Source organism: Lepisosteus oculatus, chromosome 3 (assembly GCF_040954835.1).
Source record: "Lepisosteus oculatus isolate fLepOcu1 chromosome 3, fLepOcu1.hap2, whole genome shotgun sequence".
In the NCBI taxonomy this organism is placed as follows: Eukaryota; Metazoa; Chordata; class Actinopteri; order Semionotiformes; family Lepisosteidae; genus Lepisosteus; species Lepisosteus oculatus.
Window position 1 is genome coordinate 1,592,554 of NC_090698.1, and position 19,236 is coordinate 1,611,789.

The 19,236-nt window shown below is 46.7% G+C and overlaps 1 protein-coding gene and 1 long non-coding RNA gene across 3 annotated transcripts in view; both read right to left on the minus strand.

The window, feature by feature from the left end:
- Window positions 1-1,361: 1,361 nt before the first annotated feature.
- LOC107076660 (uncharacterized) lies at window positions 1,362-9,813 on the minus strand. Its single transcript, XR_001477844.2, has 3 exons — window positions 8,990-9,813; window positions 7,409-7,550; window positions 1,362-3,910 (listed from the first exon to the last, which is right to left on the minus strand). It is a non-coding gene; the product is annotated as an uncharacterized lncRNA (long non-coding RNA).
- A 537-nt stretch (window positions 9,814-10,350) lies between these two features.
- eml2 (EMAP like 2) overlaps window positions 10,351-19,236 on the minus strand; it is a 31,835-nt gene continuing 22,949 nt past the window's right edge. For both annotated transcript variants that reach the window (XM_006627610.3, XM_006627611.3), the window contains 13 exons: window positions 18,785-18,880; window positions 18,018-18,152; window positions 17,374-17,473; window positions 16,589-16,743; window positions 15,696-15,821; window positions 14,983-15,114; window positions 13,829-13,896; window positions 13,335-13,423; window positions 12,824-12,921; window positions 12,643-12,730; window positions 11,638-11,733; window positions 11,231-11,361; window positions 10,351-10,879 (listed from right to left, as the gene is read on the minus strand). In XM_006627610.3, coding sequence (XP_006627673.2) covers window positions 10,754-10,879; window positions 11,231-11,361; window positions 11,638-11,733; window positions 12,643-12,730; window positions 12,824-12,921; window positions 13,335-13,423; window positions 13,829-13,896; window positions 14,983-15,114; window positions 15,696-15,821; window positions 16,589-16,743; window positions 17,374-17,473; window positions 18,018-18,152; window positions 18,785-18,880 — 1,440 coding nt within the window. In that variant the 3' untranslated portion in view covers window positions 10,351-10,753. The remainder of the gene's footprint in view (window positions 10,880-11,230; window positions 11,362-11,637; window positions 11,734-12,642; window positions 12,731-12,823; window positions 12,922-13,334; window positions 13,424-13,828; window positions 13,897-14,982; window positions 15,115-15,695; window positions 15,822-16,588; window positions 16,744-17,373; window positions 17,474-18,017; window positions 18,153-18,784; window positions 18,881-19,236) is intronic.

Genomic DNA, 19,236 nt, shown 5'->3' on the forward strand with positions numbered 1-19,236 from the left:
TGACTGGTGATTCAGATGATGACTTTTACGTACTGGAAGTTCTGGGGAAGAATTCCTTTAATAACGGTAAGCTGAAATGGAATTCTATGACAGCCTAAGACAGGAAGTGGTCATTTTCCTAAACATCCTGCACAGATTTTTTTAAACAATACAGCAGATGGGCCAGGTTGGTAAAAAAGGAAAAACCCAGCCTTATTCAGTAATCAGCTATCCACGCCTCTGCCTTTTCTCCCACACAGAAGCGTACTACAGAAATTGTTTTGCCTGCTAACTGCTGGTTACACACGTTCCGAGTTGGCAGATGCTCCTGCTCCAGGCTCTGGGAGAGATCCAGCTGGCTTTGATGGCTAGGAATTTTCTTCCTGGTTCCAGACAGCATTCTGTGAAGCCTGATAATGTACCCACGGTGGTTTAAGGTCAGAGTGCAGGACCATGCATACTGTCTGTATGGAAAAAGATATATACACGTGTGCTGAGAGTAGCTGGGAAGCGAAGGTGTGAATTACCCAGCAAATGCACGTTGCAGGTGGGGAAAGCGAGTCATTTTTCGATGTTTGGTTATTCCTGAGCCATGCCTGTGCTGCTATGCCTGCTCCGAATTGCGTGCTGTCGGGACTGTCATCAGTTTGGCCCAACCCAGGAGACTCTCCAAGGTCGGAATTCCAGCGATGATGAGGAGGTCTGTGGGCTGTGCTGGAAGAACCGGGAGCCCTACGCCACCATTCCATTACGAGGGCTGCGAACAATCTCCAGACAAGCCTGATGCGCTGCCTTCATGTGCGTGAACACACTGTGTCTCCAGGGGAGGCATGATTCACAGTGTGCGCAGTCTGCACCGCTCGCAAACATTCGAGCTCCCCAATGAAGCCAAAGAGGATGAGGGCAAGAAGACAAGATGGAACTCTGTCTCTTTAAAAGAATGTGCATGTGACAACCAGATGAGCGTGTACAGAGCAGTGATTGTCAGAGGATCTGCACATCAACTCCTGCATGTCCTTGTGTTACTATATTACTTTAAACACCTTTGACACCTGAAGAAGACTCCACGGCCGAAACATTGTTTTTTCTTTCTTCTCTTTTCAGCAGGGAATAAACCTCTTACTTGTTCCCTTGTGTTCCTATGACTGCTCTCTAAGGGCTGTGACCCTGATACATCAGAGGCCTGTGCTACACCGGTTCCTCACTCCGGTCGTCCAAGCAGAGTTCAGGTTTCAGATCCATCTTCCCTTTTGAAGCTGCAGCCTTTGGGAGCAGATCACACTGCATGTTGAAATCCCCCCCCTCCCCAAATCAATCGAGCTGTTGTATTCATTTAGAATATTTTATTACAGCTTTTAAAAAGGAATATGTACAGAGTTTTATATTTCCACAACATGGCATGCAATATAGGTAAACTGAAAATACCATTTCAAAATAAAAATGCTGCTTTGTTTTTAACAGGTAAGTATTTTGCAAACATTGTGAAATGTTGTTGGTATCTGATCCCCTGTTTTAAATGTCTGCGATGCAGCAGATGTAAAACTGCCGCTGATCTTGAACACTTTCGAGTTCTTACTAGCTTGTGCTTCTACAACTCGGCTACACCGTATCACATAATTGCCTTTTGTTTTTACAATCCGCAGGGCCAGGCAAGAAAGACCATCTCACACAGCAGCTCACGCACTGGGTAGTGATCTGACCGAGTCACTCTTGTTGGTTTATATATGTTTCAAAGTGCATAACACCAGAAAACATAAACACCTGAATTTTCTCTCTCTGAACCAGGCACCTTGTTTACCTTCCAGTACGTACACACAAACAGCGTGTCTCACGCACGGGAAGAGCAGGTTTCTAACTCTTTCTCGCCAACTATTCACTAGTGAGCCCTCCGAGGGGCTTGCATGGGGGCGCAGTGTTCAGCATTGCTGCCTTGCAGCTCTGGGGCCCTGGGTTGAGTTCCTGGGGTGCTGTCTGTGTGGCGTTTGTATGTTCTCCCCATGTTCATGTGGGTTCCCTTTCGGGGCTCTTGGCTTCTGGGAGAATTGGCCCTGCTGTGAGTGTGTGTGTTTGCTTCTGTGTCTGCCCTACAATGGCCTGCTGTCATGTCCAGGGCATACCCTGCCTTGTGTCTGTTGTTTGCTCAGCTAGGCTCCACCTCCAAATTGGAACAAGCGGTTAGAAAATTTGCTGTGCTTCTGTGTTTTGTGGCTTCTTTTCACTGTATCTCTGTGAGGACGATACGTTTCTCCAGGCAGGGCTTCAGAGTGACTTCTCGGCACACTTTAGACAGTGGTGATATCCTATGGCTTCCTGAGCTCATGTTCCAGGCAGCGTTTATCTGACGTTTTCAGGCAAATAAATAAGCTAATGCAGCTGATGTTTTTAAGTACGGTAGTCTTATTTTGATTCGTCCTGGCTTACTGTAGATCTCCACGCTTAAGGACCTCATTCAAACAAATAATGAAAAAGAAATGTATATATACACACACACACACTTTTCTATCAAAATATTAAACAATGTTTTGTTCCATAGTGACTAATCAGTGATCCACAGTGAACCATTCTGTCCCAAGTCGTGGGAACAGGCAAGCTCCCCCGTGACTCCCAAGCAGTGTGAAGAGGTAGCAGACTGGGCTTTTTTTCTAAGCATGTTGTACACTGCACATGCTGTGAAAGAAGGCTGATCTAAGCAGTCTCACAAGTGGCACGAATGTGGGTGCATGTTCCTCAAGCGCTTTACTTAAGGCAACAGCTGACCTGTCTAATGTGTCAATTCAGACAGCCCCCAAGGGGTTCACAGGGAATAGTTGGCAAAAATTAAACAGCCCAAACAGGAATAGCAATCTTGGCCACAATAAGATACTAAGCTGTTCCCCATATCTCAGAACTGAATCTACTGTTTTTGGTCCCATAACTTCAAAGACACATGCATTAGTCTTCCACTAGTCATCCAGAAGATGTGAACCTTCGGTAGAAATGATTCTGCAACACGCTCCTGCTGCAGTCACTGCTGGAGGTGAACTGCCTCTCTGTTAGGAGTATTCTCGAATCCCAGGACTGAACCGCAGAGTTAACCGAAAATGAAAGAGCTTAAATGAGAAGAGAACAATTGTGGGGACACAAAGGACTGAAGAGGTTCCAAAGCATGGTTTTCAATTAAAAATTTAAACCTTTTGTGCACATCACAAAGCCTTATGCCTCTTTTTTGATCTAAGTGGACACATGGATGCTTTTGAAGACAATAATCTGTTGCAAAGCAAACCTGTTCCCTCGCTGATCTGCGTGACTGTGGTTGCAGGAAGCCAACGAGGCCTGGCTTCCTCAGGTCTGTTTCTGCGTGCCAGGTGTGTGGGACGCTAGCCTGTGGTGTGTCACATCCTCCTGCCAGGCCAACTGCAGCTTGCAGTACACACCCAGCACAGGCCTGGCACCGGCACTGTAGTGCAGGGCTACCTGGCAAACTGCCTTTATTTTGGGGAGACCCCCCTGCCCAACACCCCTCCACTGCCCAAAACAGCAAATGATAGCAAAGAAAAGGAAAGAAAATCGTGACGCAGAATGTGCAGTGGGGATCAAGGGAGGACAGTCTCTGCTTCTCTCTGCCCAGGCACAGGAGCCAGACGTCAGTCACGGGGCAACAGAGACTTCCAGCTGTTTCATTTCCTTGCAGTCTGTGCTTTTTACCTGAGCTCCAGCGTCAAGATACTTTTTAAGAGGAGAAAAGTTTCCTGGCTTGTCTGACAGCCTCATAATAAGGATCCCCGAGCCAAGAGTGAGTATTCAGTGGCTCTCGAGCGCTCCAGAGGCGAAAGGCCTGCCAGCGCAGATGGCTGGGAGCGTGGTCGCTGGGTGTCTGTAGCACTGACGGAAATACCGTCTGTCAGCCATGATCCTCACTGATACTCAACAGCCATCAACACCCAGGCACCACCTGCGGAGGAAATAAAGAAGCATCTTTTTCTTTCTCCATTACACAGTAACATGATTTCCAAAGCCCCGCAGCATCTCCTGGCAGGGCCTGGGTGATGGATCTGCCTGCCAGTTCGATTACACCAGCGCTCCAGCTGTGCAGAGTAATGGCCTTTAAACCAGCAGTGACATCATAAATTATCTTCACATTATCTTAATGGCATCGCCTCCGTCCGCCCAGAGAGGTGCGCGCTGACACCGATCCCCTCCAGGGTCGGGGTTTAAGCTCGACACTTAATCATTTGCGGAAAAGCTTGACTTGTTTTGAAACGAAGCCTGGAGCCTGTTTCCAGCCTGCAGCTTGAAGAGAGAGCAGCTGCCTCTGGGAAGGAAGGCCTAGCATTACGCTACTCGTAGAAATGAATGCCAGGTGAGCAGTTTCAAATGGTGCTGTATTAAATCTGTTTTGTGACAGACATGTCTCTTCTGGTCATTTATTTCTACGAGAGTTATCTAGTCCTGTGAGAACAGCAAACTTTGAAGGATATAAAATGCCCTTTAAAAAACAACTCTACAAACCTCCCAGGTTGAGAGAGAAATCTACTGTAGCTTTCAGTTTTTAAAAAAAATACAATTTTTAATGCATTTTTACATGTATCATCTTTAAAAAAAGGATTCTGTAAATGCCATGCCCAGCATAAAGAAGCATGTCATTGTGTCCTGAATTCGATTCTGAAGTAGAGCACCATCTGTGTGGAGTTTGCTAGTTCTACAGGTGTGCATTTGGGGTTTCTCCAAATGCTCTGAATCCCACATTCCCATAGCTAGGTTAATCGGTGTCTCTCTGTGCTTACATGTGTGCCCTGCATTGGACTGGCATCCCTCCAGGAATAAGCCTTTTTGTGTCTGATCTGCAGAGATCTGCAGAGTCTGTATCTTAACCTAAGAAATTCTTCTTAACGGCCAGGAGGAAGCAGCAAAAACATGTGTTTTTTGTTTGTGGGTACAAGCTGTGAAAAAAATGCAGCATATTTTGCAATGAAAAAATCATCACAGCCAGAGGCTGCCTGCCCTGAAAAAACCCACAGGCGAGCTCCCCTACACCCCTGCAATCTGACCACTTCCTGTCTCTCCTGTGCGCAGTGACATGAGCTCTCTGCCAGTGCCAGTCGCCCCCAGAGGCAAGAGATAAACTCAGATTTCTACCTGTCTAATGTTGCCAGATCCTGACTGCCTGACGTAAGACAAGGAAGCAAACCAAGAATGGAACAACAGTGGAAATGAAGAGAGAATTGTCCCACAGTGGCCGTTTTATTGCAAGCACGGTGTTTACTCATTTTGCCTATACACATATAAACCATACATATAGAAACTAAGGTTAATAGTCAAGTCTTCTGTAAATGTTCAGATCATATGGGTTTTGAAGCATGCAAAGCTCCCCAGTCCCAGTCCCAGTTCAGATTACATTTGGATGGCTCTTGTGTGGAACCTTTATGCCCCTAACTCAGCAGACACACACTTATAGGTAAGCAATATAAGGCTAGTTAAAACTATAATAACTTTAACCCGGCAACTGCCGAAAGAGACAATGTAGTCCAATGTGATTCATAACCCCATAAACTAGCTTAGTGCCATGCACAACATGTTGAAATTTGCTTTAAGGGCAGTAAGAGCAGGTGGCGGATTTCACAAAGGGCCAATAAACTGAATGTTTCTTCCTTCACAATAAACAAAAGGGCAGGCTTTCTCTGCTAGTTTACCCCCCATTTAAACCAGACAAATAAACACTACATTTCGCCTACAGTCCGTCTGGCCACGTCCGATTCAAATCCCAACCGGGGCGAGAAATCCAATTTCGGTCCCCTACAAAGTGACCTCGACTAAAAACAGAATCCAAAATACGTGGCTTCTGATCAAGACTCCCTGAGCCCAACTTCACTATTGTTAGTAATAAGAGGCGCATCATTCAATCAAAAAATAAAACTTTCCATGTTCACACCCTGCAGCCATTGACAGGAATGACATTTGTGCAGCACAACACCAAGCACAGACCAGAGCAGCCACAAACCAGGCAGGAGCTGCTGTCTTGGCTCCTGGGGATTTCCAAGAAGGCTTGTATGTGCACACGGGTGGAGAGCCGCTGTGGGAAAACTGAACAGGTTCTATTTTCTCTGGAGGCGGTCGTTTTCATACGCCAGCGATCAGGATGAGTTAGAGGGAGGTGATGACAAGCCAATGTAAATATTATAAACGCAAATGATATGATAAAGGAAAAATGAAGGAGGTAAAAAAACAAGCAGATCTATTCTTGCCCTGCACGTGTGGTGGCATCTATAATGGCAAGCAGAGCGGATATATAGGCTACATCTGTGGTTCTCCCTGGTTTTTTTCCAAACAAGCCCCTGCTTTCTCACAGCTCGGGCTTCCTATCAAGAACATCTTGTTCTCGACTGACACAGCACTGAATAAACTGATCCCAGGGCCCTGATTGCAGCAGAACAAGGCAGAGAGCTCAGCTCTAACGGAACAGCAGCAGGGAAGGCTGTGACAATAGGAGTAGAACAGGAGCAACATCAGTTTTTTTATTCCCTTTCTCACAGCAGAGACGTCACGGCATTGCACGCAGAGGACAACAAGGACAAGACACAAAATCCAGGGTCAGCTGATTAAACTTCGGAGTAAAGAGAATGTCCTATTTCAGACATCCCTGGCCCAGCTGCTTTTCTGGATTTGACAGCAACGGCACAGGTCTTTGGTTGTGGGAAAAAAAGCCGCCTGTTTCCATGGTTTTGTTAAACGACAGAAAAAAAGAGACTGAAGCAATTCTGTCATTGAGACAAAACACAGGCCCCTCGCAGGAAAGCCTGCTTGGGATTGTTTCTTTTTCCATGAATTGCCTTCATTTTCATTATGGAGCTCTTATTTTGATTCCAGCATAAAAGAAAACGACATGTGTCATTAATCACTCCGTCCTGACTTTTGAGATCATAAAAACTTTGTCAACAAATGCAGATAGTGAAAAGCACACCAGAAATATCTGTCAATCTCAGTTCAGAAATGCACCCCAGAAGGCAATCGCTTAGCAAACGAACACGGAAAAAAATATTATTTTGAAAATGTCTATTTTGCTATTTTGAGGCACCCTGGACTAAAATGGTCAGCAAAACATTGCAAGTTGGCAAATACCAGCTGTTTGAAACTTGCTGTCAGTCTAATGCCATTTAAGAAATTAAAAACCTTTTTATTTCCTGATCCAGTCAACATTGTTTTCTCTTGCCTGGGGATGACTAAACTAAAGGCTCAAAATGAATGTTCCCACACTCCTGAGCCTAAAAACACCACCACATCTCGCATTGTTGCTTGGCAACCAATTAACCAAGATGTGCACTTCCTCTTTATAGATGAGCTAAGAGAAGTGCACACTGGCCTTATGTGTTGTAATTTTTAAAAAAAATGTACATGGGGTGAAGGTTTCAAGTCAGTTCATCCTGGATTTACACTAATACTGCCTTTAACAAACCTGTTTGAGTTATCTCCACAATCAATGCCCATTCAAAGCTAATGATATCAGGGCTGCTGGCATCTGTGCATCCCATAAATGACCAGCTCCATTATAATCCTCACCAAATTCCTCCGGATGGGGTCTCTTCTGCAATGCAACCCTGAAGCGAGAATAATCCCAAGAATTAATAGATCAGACAAGTCTTTCTTCTGCAAAACCATCAAGACAAAACATATTGATAAAAATCCAAGAGAGCAAAATTGCCTTCTTCAGTGGCAGCTTATACACAAGGATGGTGAAAAGAAAGTGCAGATTTAGATATTCTTATTAAAGCACGATTCGGCGTGACGTGTTTGTTGCAGATGCAAGCAGGTCCTTCAACAGAGAGGAAGAAGAGAGGGTTAAAGATGCGTCTCCAGACTTGCCAAGATGAAGTATGCACAAGTGCAGGGCCTGTGCACTGAGCTCTATCTTGATCTCGCTGAGTCACCTGTAGGGTGAAAACAACCTTACAGGTGACACAGCGAGCTCTTCCCGTGATCGACTGGAAACGACTGCAGGCCACCAGCACCGGCGCCAACGACGGGGGCCGGAGCCTGGCGAGCTGTGCCGAGCGGACTGGGGCAGCTGGGCGGCAGAGGCGTGCCAGGGGTCTGAAAGGAAGGGAGTGTCACTCTGACAGTCAGCCTGGACTCCAGCTGTAGCCCTCAGGAAGAACAAGGAATCCTCCAGCCTGAGGGCTACAGCTATCGATTATCAGGAGAAGTCAGAGTTTTTGTCTGAATTGTTCAGGTTCGGCAAATTCTCTCCAGTGTATTCCTTGTTAAAACCGGGCCGCAGTACAATGGCCTCGAAGACAACAATTGTGCTCTTCCCAAGGCCCAGCTGGAGTAAACGGGTCATCCCACTAGCTGCTGTGCCATTACTGCAGCAACATGGAGAAACAGCATTGTGCCAGCTGGACGGAGATGCTTTTTACTTAATTGCCCTCTTTCAGTGCAAACATACCATTAGCACTGCATTGGCAAGTTTGCTTTTCAACCTAAGAACAGACATTTTACATGCAGTACTTTCTTGACAGGTAACAAATCATTACAAAACAATTATCCAACATCATCATGATAATTGATTAGAGCCCCGTCCCGAGTAATTAACTAAGTGCCTGTTGCACAGCCCGCTCAGTTGCAATGACACTCACTGGCTTCAGAGCACTGGCAATCAGACAGAAGTAAAACACGCTCTTGGGTTTTATTGCAGGATCATCCTAGATGTTGCTCCAGCCATGTAAACATCCATTTTGAGCTACGTTTCTGCGTTGTCATATGCATTCTTTTTCTCTCAATAGGAAAAAACAGTGCATTTTCTAAACAGGCTGGAGAGCTGAAACTAAGCACTGTAAATATCAAAATAAAATAATTATAACAGCAGCAATATTACTAACGTGATGGCTGCTTCACAAAGGTGGTCGTGATACTCTTACTACTTACACAGTTTTTAGCACAGAAGTACAGAAGCAACCTTTTGGTTTTATGGAGGTGAACAGAGGAACACCTCATGATAAATCAATCAGACTGGCTGCTCTTGTGTAGTATACTTTACCTTGAACTGTGATCACATTTTTGAAGATCCTGATCACAGCAAGTTAAAGATATCTAAATGACAAAACTTGGTCATCACGGCCAGCGGACTCACAGAGCCCAGTTGTCATCATGGCCATCGTGGCCAGCGGACTCATGGAGCCCAGTGGTCATCGCGGCCAGCAGACTCATGGAGCCCAGTGGTCCTGGAAGAATTGAAAGCACAACCACCTCTTAGACAGGCCCATCTCACGGGTCTCACTGTCGGGGCGATGAAGCCTGTAGTGCCGATGGAGGAGTAACTCACTGGCTCCGGCACGGGGAGGTTTTTTCACACACTTCTCAACTCTCCTGATCCGGGCTTCTGTAGCAGAAAATACTGACACAAACTTACACACGGCCCTCGCATCCAACTTTCATTCTGCATATTTTTTAAGGATTCTGCAGGGAATGAATATGGTATGTCTAGGGCAATGGGTCAAATCTAAATTCTCTCCCAAGAACTGTGCTCTTTGTGCAGAGTGACCTATTTGGACGGGGGGTTCCTGACCAGGAACTGCGCAATCTCATCCACCCTCCCCCGTGGTGCCTGGCCGTAACTGCAGGGCGGCAGCCGGGAGGCGGATCGGAGCGACACGATGGGGCACCTGCAGGGGACCTGAAGGACTGCTCAGGCCCGACTCCTGCAGAACTTCTGGGTCTCGCCCAGATTTGCAGATGTGCAACTAGAACAGTAACAAGTGTCTGAAAATATCCAGCTGAAGAGTTGTTTTTTTAATTACAGAATTGCTTCGAAGGTTAAGAAGATGAAGTTTCCGAAGGTTTCCAAAAACACAGCACTGAAAAAGATGAGCTTTGTTTTAAGAGAAATGACAGTTGCCTGGTGCTGTTTTTCTTCATTTTGCTTTTCCTCAAGCCTCTGATTTTGAAGGCAGTTTTTTTAGCTCTACATTTGCAGATGGAAAAAATATCCAGTCCACAAAATGTTATCATCTCCTTCCCACCTCTTAACGGAAAGCTCAACTTCCACAACTTCTACAGCTCCTAGAAATCCTGGGGCTTTCCTGTTACCCAGGAAGAAAATCTTGTGCACAGTAAATACACCTACCTCCTGCTAACAGTGCTTGAACCATAATCTACAGCTACAGCCAAAACCTCTGCATGATCCTGGCAGCGCAGACAGCAGGAGAGGGATGAGCTCCTGGTTGTAGCTGCAGGAAGGCTGCAAATCCAGCCTTGCCTGTGCCAACCCTGTGTCCTGACGGCTCATCTTGGCCAGGGCTGCCACTCTCGTGAAAATACAATAAAGCTGGAATAACGAAAAAAGGAATCATGCCCACATCAAAGCAATAAAAAAAGTAAGAAAACACAGAGACATGCCGCTGCAGCACATATCCAAGTACAAACTTTATTAACCGAAAAAAAAAGAGGAAGAGGTGAGCCTAAATACAAGTTACTTAGGTCTGAAGTACCAAAGTCATCAGTGCTACAGCAAAATGAAATAATTAACCTCCACAGCCATTCAATAATAAATCTTAATCTTTCTCTTACAGAGTATCGCAACAACACTTACAGCATCTACAATTTTCTTTAGACATCTTTAAATAAAGTTTTCTCAACATGCTTATTTTCTGTTAGGCGGTGCCTCCCTCTAGTGGCTGCAAAGCTCATTGAAATGCTGTGTACCCTTGACTAGTGGAGAAGGGTTACAAACAGGGTCAGGCACAGCAGGGCTGCTGCCCTCTGGTGGTCAGGAGGCTGCAGTGTTAAGACTGGACAGTGTTGCCTAGGCAACGGTCCACTGCAGGATGCTGGTGTCCTTCCCTCCAGTGGAGATCAGGTAGCTGTCATCATGGAGAAAGGCAACATTGGTCACGTGGCTGCTGTGGCCACCATAGACATGGCTTGGAGCCTAGAGGAAGAGGAAAGACCAGAGAAGAAGAGTTGTTATCCCATGCTTCATTAACCGAGAGCTTCTCTCTCTCCCTCACACCTGAAGAAAGCTCCACAGCTGAAACGTTGCATCTCTTTCAGAAAGGGAATAAACCTTTACCTCTTCCTTTGCAGCCTATGCTGCGTGCTGACTCAGCTCCCTACTCAAACAAGAGAGACATTTTCACCAAGGCCGAAGGTAGCATAAACCTAAATCTGCCAAGATATTTTAGAAAATGAAATTGGTGGGATGAGCTCTTAAACAAGGGGCTGGGCTGTTCTTCCCCCGAGCTGGTAGAGCCGCCTGCACTCGGAGACTCGGCGCTCTCACCCGGGGATGGGAGCAGGGGTTGCAGAACAAGTGCACTTTGCCAAAGTCGTCCGCTGAGGCCAGGAGCTTCTGACTGTTGGACCTGCAGACGGCATTAATGTCCGTTCCATCCACCCCTTCGGGCCAAATGCCTGGAGAAACACGAAGGAGAAACCAAAAACACGCTCAGTTAAAGGAGCCTGGTTTAATATTTTGGGGTTCAACTTAGGTAATGTAGTCACACAGCCCTGTTTGGCGTCTCTATCAATCGTCAACATTTTACAGAGCTTTTCACCATGTTACTGAATCATCACCATGTTACAGGGTGATGAACTGGAGCCATTGGCTTCCAGCAGAATACACTTAGAGGAAACAATAGCCAGAGCTACTGTATAGCTATGCTGTCCAGTTCCGCCGACTTCTCTTACCGAACACGCTGAAGCCCAGGACGCAGGTAGAGGTTGCCCAGTCCAGGTTGCGGACAGCGTCTGCGTTGGTCACATGCTTACAGCTTGAGGATTCCCCTTTCAGACAGAGGAGGATTTTTATAAAGACGTTAGAGTATATATGAGGATTTCAAGACAGTCCCTCAACCAAGAGAGACTGTTATCTTGACATAAGCTTACATACAAACTGCCAACACCAGCAAACAGTCTATGTGGGCAACTTAACTCGAATCCGAGTTTTGAACCCACATTTGACTGACATTTCTGTTCTTTCAAAAAAAAAAATAGAGAATGAAAATAAAAGACTTACAAAGCTTTTCTGCTCGGTTCTGTGAAAGAATGAAAGTGAAAACACTTCCAGGGAGAGACCCATAGGATGATTTCCTGTGTTCTTTATAAATCACAGCTGGTGCCTGGAAACGTGCTGACTCAAGGACTACAGACCACAAAATGTTTTTTTTACATGCATGCAGGGACATACAGTCCCCCCCCCAGTAAATCTTTATCTCCTTTCGATTAGGGCCCTGAAGATGAGCAATCTAAATATTTCTCATAGTAAGTGGACAAAAAGATTGTAAGACATGTGGACACACACTGACAGAATGCACGCGAGTGTCGTTGTACACCGTTACATCCCTCCATTATCTAACAGCTTCATTATCTAACAGCGAGAACATACAGACTCCACACACACAGGCGTCCAGGAATCAAGCCCAGGGCCCTAGAGCTGTGAGTCAGCAACGCTCACCTCTGCAGCACCACTCCAACCAGTGCATGGTTATATTTCACAGGGAATTCAGAAAGAGACCTGTTTTAAAGAGTTCTTTATGAAACACCTCAGCAGAAGTTTATTTTCAGATGCTATTTAACCTGTTCTGTTGGGTCACATTCTGGCCTTCACTGTTTTTTCTGCACTCCCTCTCATGAGAAACCTTCCCAATTGGTTTTTTGTAGGCAAAGGGAGGTGCACCTCCAGAGGAAACTCACAGAACAGGATTTCGTAGTCCCCTGAGTTGGTGACGATATACTGGCTGTCCACGGACCAGTCCAGGTGGGTCACGAAGCTGGAATGACCCTGCAAACCAGACAGGGATGAAAGGACTTCCCGGATTGCGGAATGCAGCAGGAGAGGCTACGCAAGCGAGAAGGATATTCATCTGGGACCCACCGTGCACTTCCCCACTCGGCTGTACTTCCTGCCGTTCTCCGACGCCGCGTAAAGGTAGATGAAGTTGTCGTGGGACGCGACGGCCAGGTAGGCTCCATCTGTAGATGACGAGATCAGTCAGCTCTCTGACCAGCTCAGCCCAGCGCACCTCGCCGTGGCCACTTAAAGGCCCCGATCGCCGAGCAAAACTCCATATGTGGTGACAAAGCACAGATTCTGATTTCAGGGATGGATTTCCATAATGCTGGAAAGAAACTGTTCCCCAGTCAAAGCAGCTTTCTGCAGACTAGACACATTGCTAGATATTAAAATAAAATGTGTGCTTAGGCTGCAAGTAAAAAAGCCCCTTTTGGCGCATTTTGCATTTTTAGAAGTTTAGAAGAAAACACATGTGATTGAAGGAGGTTTGGAGCCTTTAAAAGGAGGGGATTCTATGCTCTAGGCTGGACCACACTGTGTCTGTGGTACTTTGACTTACTGGATGTGTTCACTCTAAGAGCACCTACAGTACCTGGAGAGTATTTCACAATGGAGATGATCTCATTGCCATCCGTGTGCGCACACACTACGTCTTGAGTCTCTGTGTCCAGCACCAGCCACCTACCAACAGAGAGGAGACATGACAACCAGCAGATTAGGACCCGAGCTTTGAAGTGCGTTCCAGTTCCCTCAGGGCTTCTAAATCACCCCCGTGGGCACATGTGTGCTCACCCTGGTAAGGACTGACGCCCTGTCCCAGGTGTAGTTCCTCCATACACTTCCAGCACGGGCTATGGGATGTTGTGACACTCAGCAGGATTAAGCGCTGGATATCCTTCAGTAGCCGTGTCCTGCAACTCTCTTCTGTCCCACTACAACTACACGGGAAGGGCTTGCTCTCAGAAGCACTGGAAACACTGCTTTTCTCATGCTCCCTTCAAGAGTCACCGTCGCCGCCTTCCACACCCTGCCACGCTGTGGAACGACTGCGCTTCGAGCAGTAAAAGTGAAAGGTAGATGATTTACCTTCCTGTCATGGTTCCCAAGGCGACCACTGATCCGCTGGGATGGAAACCAGCGGAGCGTGCCGGTTCCTGTGAAAGAGCGCAATAGAAATTCAGAGAGCAGCAGGTGGAGCAGACCCTTCCTTAGAAATTAAAGGCATGATTTCTGACACAACAGAAAATGAAATTAATGGTCGACTCCATGTACAATTTCCACTTCTCGTTAGTTTTATACCACATGCCCCCCCCAGCAAGCCAGCTGCATGTTTCCTCATACACCAGAAATTGCGTCATTTACTTGGCACAGACAAGCCATTGCAGTTACATTATGATATACACAACCTTATCAAAGTTCTGTCGACTTTTATTGGACTAAAGGGAATAGTACTATTTAATCAATGCTATCCTGCCATGTTGTTGTGGCGAACACCCTAAGATCCTCCAGAAAATGGAGGATGGAAGATTTTGGGGAAAACAATATTGCAATAGCAAATACATTTTTTCCAGGACAACAACAGCAAAAGAACTGTAAAAGCGAGAGTAATAGAATGAACTTCGTCACATTAAATACACTGCAGAATGCAAATGTGTTCAAGAAACACTTAATTAAGAGGTTTAATGTTACAGGCTTGTTAAAGTTATACAGAAGGAACCAAACAATTACAGAAACCCAACAGAACAACCAGTTTCCCAGACTTCCAAGGGGTGGGAGACCCAAGGGGAAACCAGGGTGCTGCTGTAGATGGTGCTGGTGGACCAGTAGGTGGCCCCTTTTCCTCTGAAGTGGAATTTCCAAACCAATAACCAGTATGGTGACAAGGGACACTGTCCTGTAGGTGGTGCCATCTTTTGATCAAGATGTTGAACCAAGGTTCTGACTACTGGGTCATTAAAGGCCCCACAGTACCGTTTCTCAAGAAGAGAGGTGTTAACCCAGGTGTCCTGGATGAATTCCACCCTGGGCATGTGCAGTTTACCCTTTCTAAAATCCCCCTTAGTGAAGCATTTTCTGATTTCTGTGTAGTGGGGCTGCTGGTGATGAATGGCACAACCCAGGTGGGTGCTACAGGTCACTGCTGGGTGAAGCACGCTCTTACGTGAAAGTGCTTGACAATCAGGAACGAAAGCACCTACAGTATGAGTCCAGTTACGAACCGGGCTGAGTTAGCACCTTACCTCGATGTACTTGCTCCACAGGGGCTGGTGGGACACAGCATCCCACAGGTGCACCAGCTTGTCTTGACCGCAGGTGATGAACTGCTCCAGGTTGGGGTGGACGTCCAGCCCCCACAGTTCATCGGTATGACCCTGGCAGGAGGGAGACGACGAGACTGATGACCAGGGCTCAGATTAGCTGGTTGGAGGCTTTCAGCTGAAAGTGGTTTCTGTACATGGGACTTGTTCAGCACAGGTGACCCTACAGTGATATCAGTTGTCGAGACACTCCTGCAGCACTAACTCTCCTATAAGATGTTTTGGAAGCTATACTGTGTCCAGAGAGTAGCCCAGACTGGAGGGCAGATGGAGGAAATGATTCTGTAGGCGTATACATGTCATACATGTCTTTAGATGAGCCTGTACTTAACTGGTTCTGTTCTTTACCCCTCTTCTCCTACTACCCCCCTTTACTGTCTCTTCTTATTGTGTATATCTAGTGTATTTGATTTTTACAAAAAGCACTTAGAGAAGCCACCTTTAAAGGCACTATGTAAAATAAAGTTTATTATTATAATGTACCTTCAGCAACAGCTCTCATTGCTGTTACCCTGCTTGCGTTGTAGTTACTACAAGTACACAGTGCTGCTACTGAAGACAACAGCTGTGTTGCCGGGAGCCCCTGCAGGGGGCGGTGCCCAGCTTCACCACTTCACACAAAGCCTTGCTCTCACCTGCACTATGGGGCGGAGCTCCCCGGAGAGGGAGCCCTGCAGAATGCAGTTCCGCGTCGTCCCCACGAACAGGCTCTCCTGCTTCCCCTCGGCCAGGCAGCGGACTGGGCCGAACATCTCGGGCACCTGCAGCGGCAGGCCGGCAGTCAGACAGGAGCCGACATGCGGGACAGAGTGCAGGGAGCCCAGAGAGGGGTGCACAGCGAGGACACAAGGACACGAGCTCCAGTTCACAAGGACAGACGCCCAGCCAAGATACTGAAGCCAAGACCCTGGCTTCTTTCAAGACACAGCTGGATGAGTCCCTCCAATTGGGACAGGAGGCACTTCTTTACACCAAGGGTGGTGGGAGTGTAGAACAAGCTACCCCTCCATGCTGCTGAAGAAGATACACATTTCCTTTCAAGAAACAGCTGGATGGGATCCTCCAGAACAATTAACTACCAAATGGGCTGGATGGGCTTTCCGGCCTCCTCTGGCTTGTAACCTTTTCTATTCCACTAAATAAATGTCATGTAAGAAGTGTCAAAGCCAAGTTCCAGGAAATTCAAAAGCGTTGCTCAAAGCTGCAAAAGCTAACAAACCGACACACCATCGCTTTTTCGCTGTTTAGTTTTGAGCGTTCTTCACTTTCACTTCTATTTCCCGGCAGTCACCTCAGAGAATCGGTGCCATCTGTGTTCAAGGCCCCAGTCAGACGAGACCCAATGTAAATGGCGACGGACACGCACACCAATACAGGCAAAACATAAAAATCGAAACACTGTATAATATTCATTTTTGCTGATAAAACAAACTTCCCAATAAGAAATTGTGGGAAGAACATTTCTGAAGTGGTACAAAGGAAAAACAAAAGGCACCAGAATGAACGGAAAGAGCAGAGGGCCCCTCACCTCCAGCTCCTGGCGCTTCTGCAAGGCGCTGTCCCACAGCACCACTCTGCGGTCCTTCCCTCCGCCCGTCACCAGCGTCCCGTCCCTCAGCACGCACACGGAGAAGACCCCGCCCTCGTGGGCCCCTGCCACCACCTGGCTGATGCGGTTCCCACCTGTCAATCACACACTGACCGTCACAGAGAGCGAGTGAGCGAGCGAATGAGCGAGATAGAGCCCTCTCTGCAGCCAGGCCAGCACCAACATTCCTTATCTCAACAAAAACATTCTTCTTACCTTAAAAAGGCACGGATGTTTCCATCAAGCTTTTTTTTTTATGTTCCTGTTTGCAATGACCTATTAAATGAGCAGTCTGCAGCCCCAGTCTGCTTTGAACATGCTCAGGCCAAGCCCAGGTTAGCGCAGGATGAATTGCAAAGCAAAACACAAGCTGCAGTAAAAAGCAGCTGAAACTGAGAACTGTAAATGACGTTGGAGGAAACCCGGAAACGGAGCAGTCTGGTGGGAGAGCAGTCAGATACAGATTAGGCATTCGCCCTCTTGGCTGAGTCCGGATCTGGCAGAGCGCCCTGCACCGACTAGAGGCCAAGGGAGGGAACGGAAACAAACGTCACAGGATCCGCGTTGTCAACGAAAGATGATCCGTAGCTCTTGAACTTCAGGTACAGCTTCCGAGAGCAAGTGGCAAGCCGATTTTCCCAACAGCCGGCAATTACTGCTCTGACCATCTGCAGGGGCGTCACGGACACAGCACACTGACCGTGGGGGTGCGAGAGTGAACCCACCTTTGCCCCATATGTAGATGTTCCCGCTGGAGTCCCCAGTGATGGCATCTCCATTCTCCGCAAAGGCGATGCACAGAACGTACTTTGGCTTCTCATGTTTCTGAAGCAAAATTACAACAAAAAACAACCGGCACGATAAAACCACGAATCCTAGGATTAAAATAGCTGGTACTGATGCTTAGGCGCATTGCAGTATTAAACAGCAATCATAAAAGTGCAGGTATAGTTTCACAATAGTTCCAGGCTCAGTTATAGAGAATTAACATTACACAGAATAGTGGTTGTAAAAGTAAATGAGCCTAGTTCTCGTACTCATCAGGATCTGGGATACTACAGTAATTCCCTCATGTATTTGAATAGTTCATTCACTAGAACGTAACATTATTAGAATGAAGGTGTGTTACATTAATAAACATGGTAGATTTGACCAATATTAGCAAATACAGAGATTCCAGTAGAATAAGCTATAAAATCTGCTTCTTGGGACGCGTCAACCAGCTTTTTTCAAATAACCGAAAACTGAAATCTATACGGGATTTCAAAGCACACTCTACGATGCCAAGAGCACCTTTGTGTCTCAGAGCAGAACAGAGCTTTCAGGAGCTGTGCAGAGAGACAGTGCCAAGCGCTGGGCTGAATCCTACCTCGAACAGGCCCTGGCGCTTGGTCAGCGTGTTGCCTTCCATGGTCCAGAAGTTGATGTGCGACTTCCCACAGGTCACAATAAGACCGGCCTCCATGGGATGGAACACAGCAGCCAGGACAGAGTCATTGGAACACTGTCACACGAGTGAAACACAAATACCAAGCTGTTGACTTTAGGAAAGCTGCTGGACCGAACTGACCGTTGTTGTCCGTCGTTTACTCTCCCAACCTGGAAATCGACTCAGCGTGCCGAGTGGCCGACGCGCTGCGCTGTGCCAGAGGGCAGAGCTGTTCTGGTGCTTCGCTAACCGCACAGCGCTGCCTGGGGAATCCCAGTCACACTCGGCTAATGGCTGTGCTGAGCAGGGCTGCCTTTTTAAAATACAGCAGGTCACCTATCCCACCGCAGTCTGCATTCTCAACAGCTAACGGCAGGGCCCAAACACACATCTGCACTGCGCACATCTTGCATTGTCTACCATGTATTTCTTTTGTTTGTTTTTGGTCTCACTACTACATATGGATTTTTCCACAGCATATTTATGGTTCCTGTTGTCTACACTGTGTGGTGTTGTCTGTTGTACTGTGTGTCCCGAGAGATCAGCGCGATAAAGAATTCCAATGCACATGTACATATGGCAATAAACTCCTCTACTCTACTTTTTTAGCAGGAACTGGGAAGGCTCCGGCATTTGGTGGCATGCTTAAGGAGTTACAGGTGAACACTGTCATTCAAGCAGCCTGGAGCCTGTCTCATTAACTTCACCTTCACATCCGCGAGCTGCTTCTCTTTCTGCCAGTCCCACACAGTCAGGATGTGGTCGTTTGCATCATCCACAACGCACAGATTGGCACCACCATTCTGGGCCACAGAGAAGAGAAATGAGCAGAGTCAACACCCCCAACTGCATTTGTATTAGTTCTCACCTAGATCTATGCTAACTCCAGTACAGTGTGATTCCTTACACTGTACAGAACAATCAGCTGCCTGAACAATCAGTTCCCTCCTTAAGCTGAAATAGCAAATGAACAGACCACACAATCTTGTAGGAAATTCAAAACAATACATCAAATTAATGCTCATAACAACCTATTCACATTTTAAAGCATTTAATAAGTCAAAAAGATAAACAAATGATTTTGAGCAACAGTAAGCTACTAGCTGCTATGAAACGCTGTGGTTTATTCCACCTAAATATTTATTCATTCATGTTATCT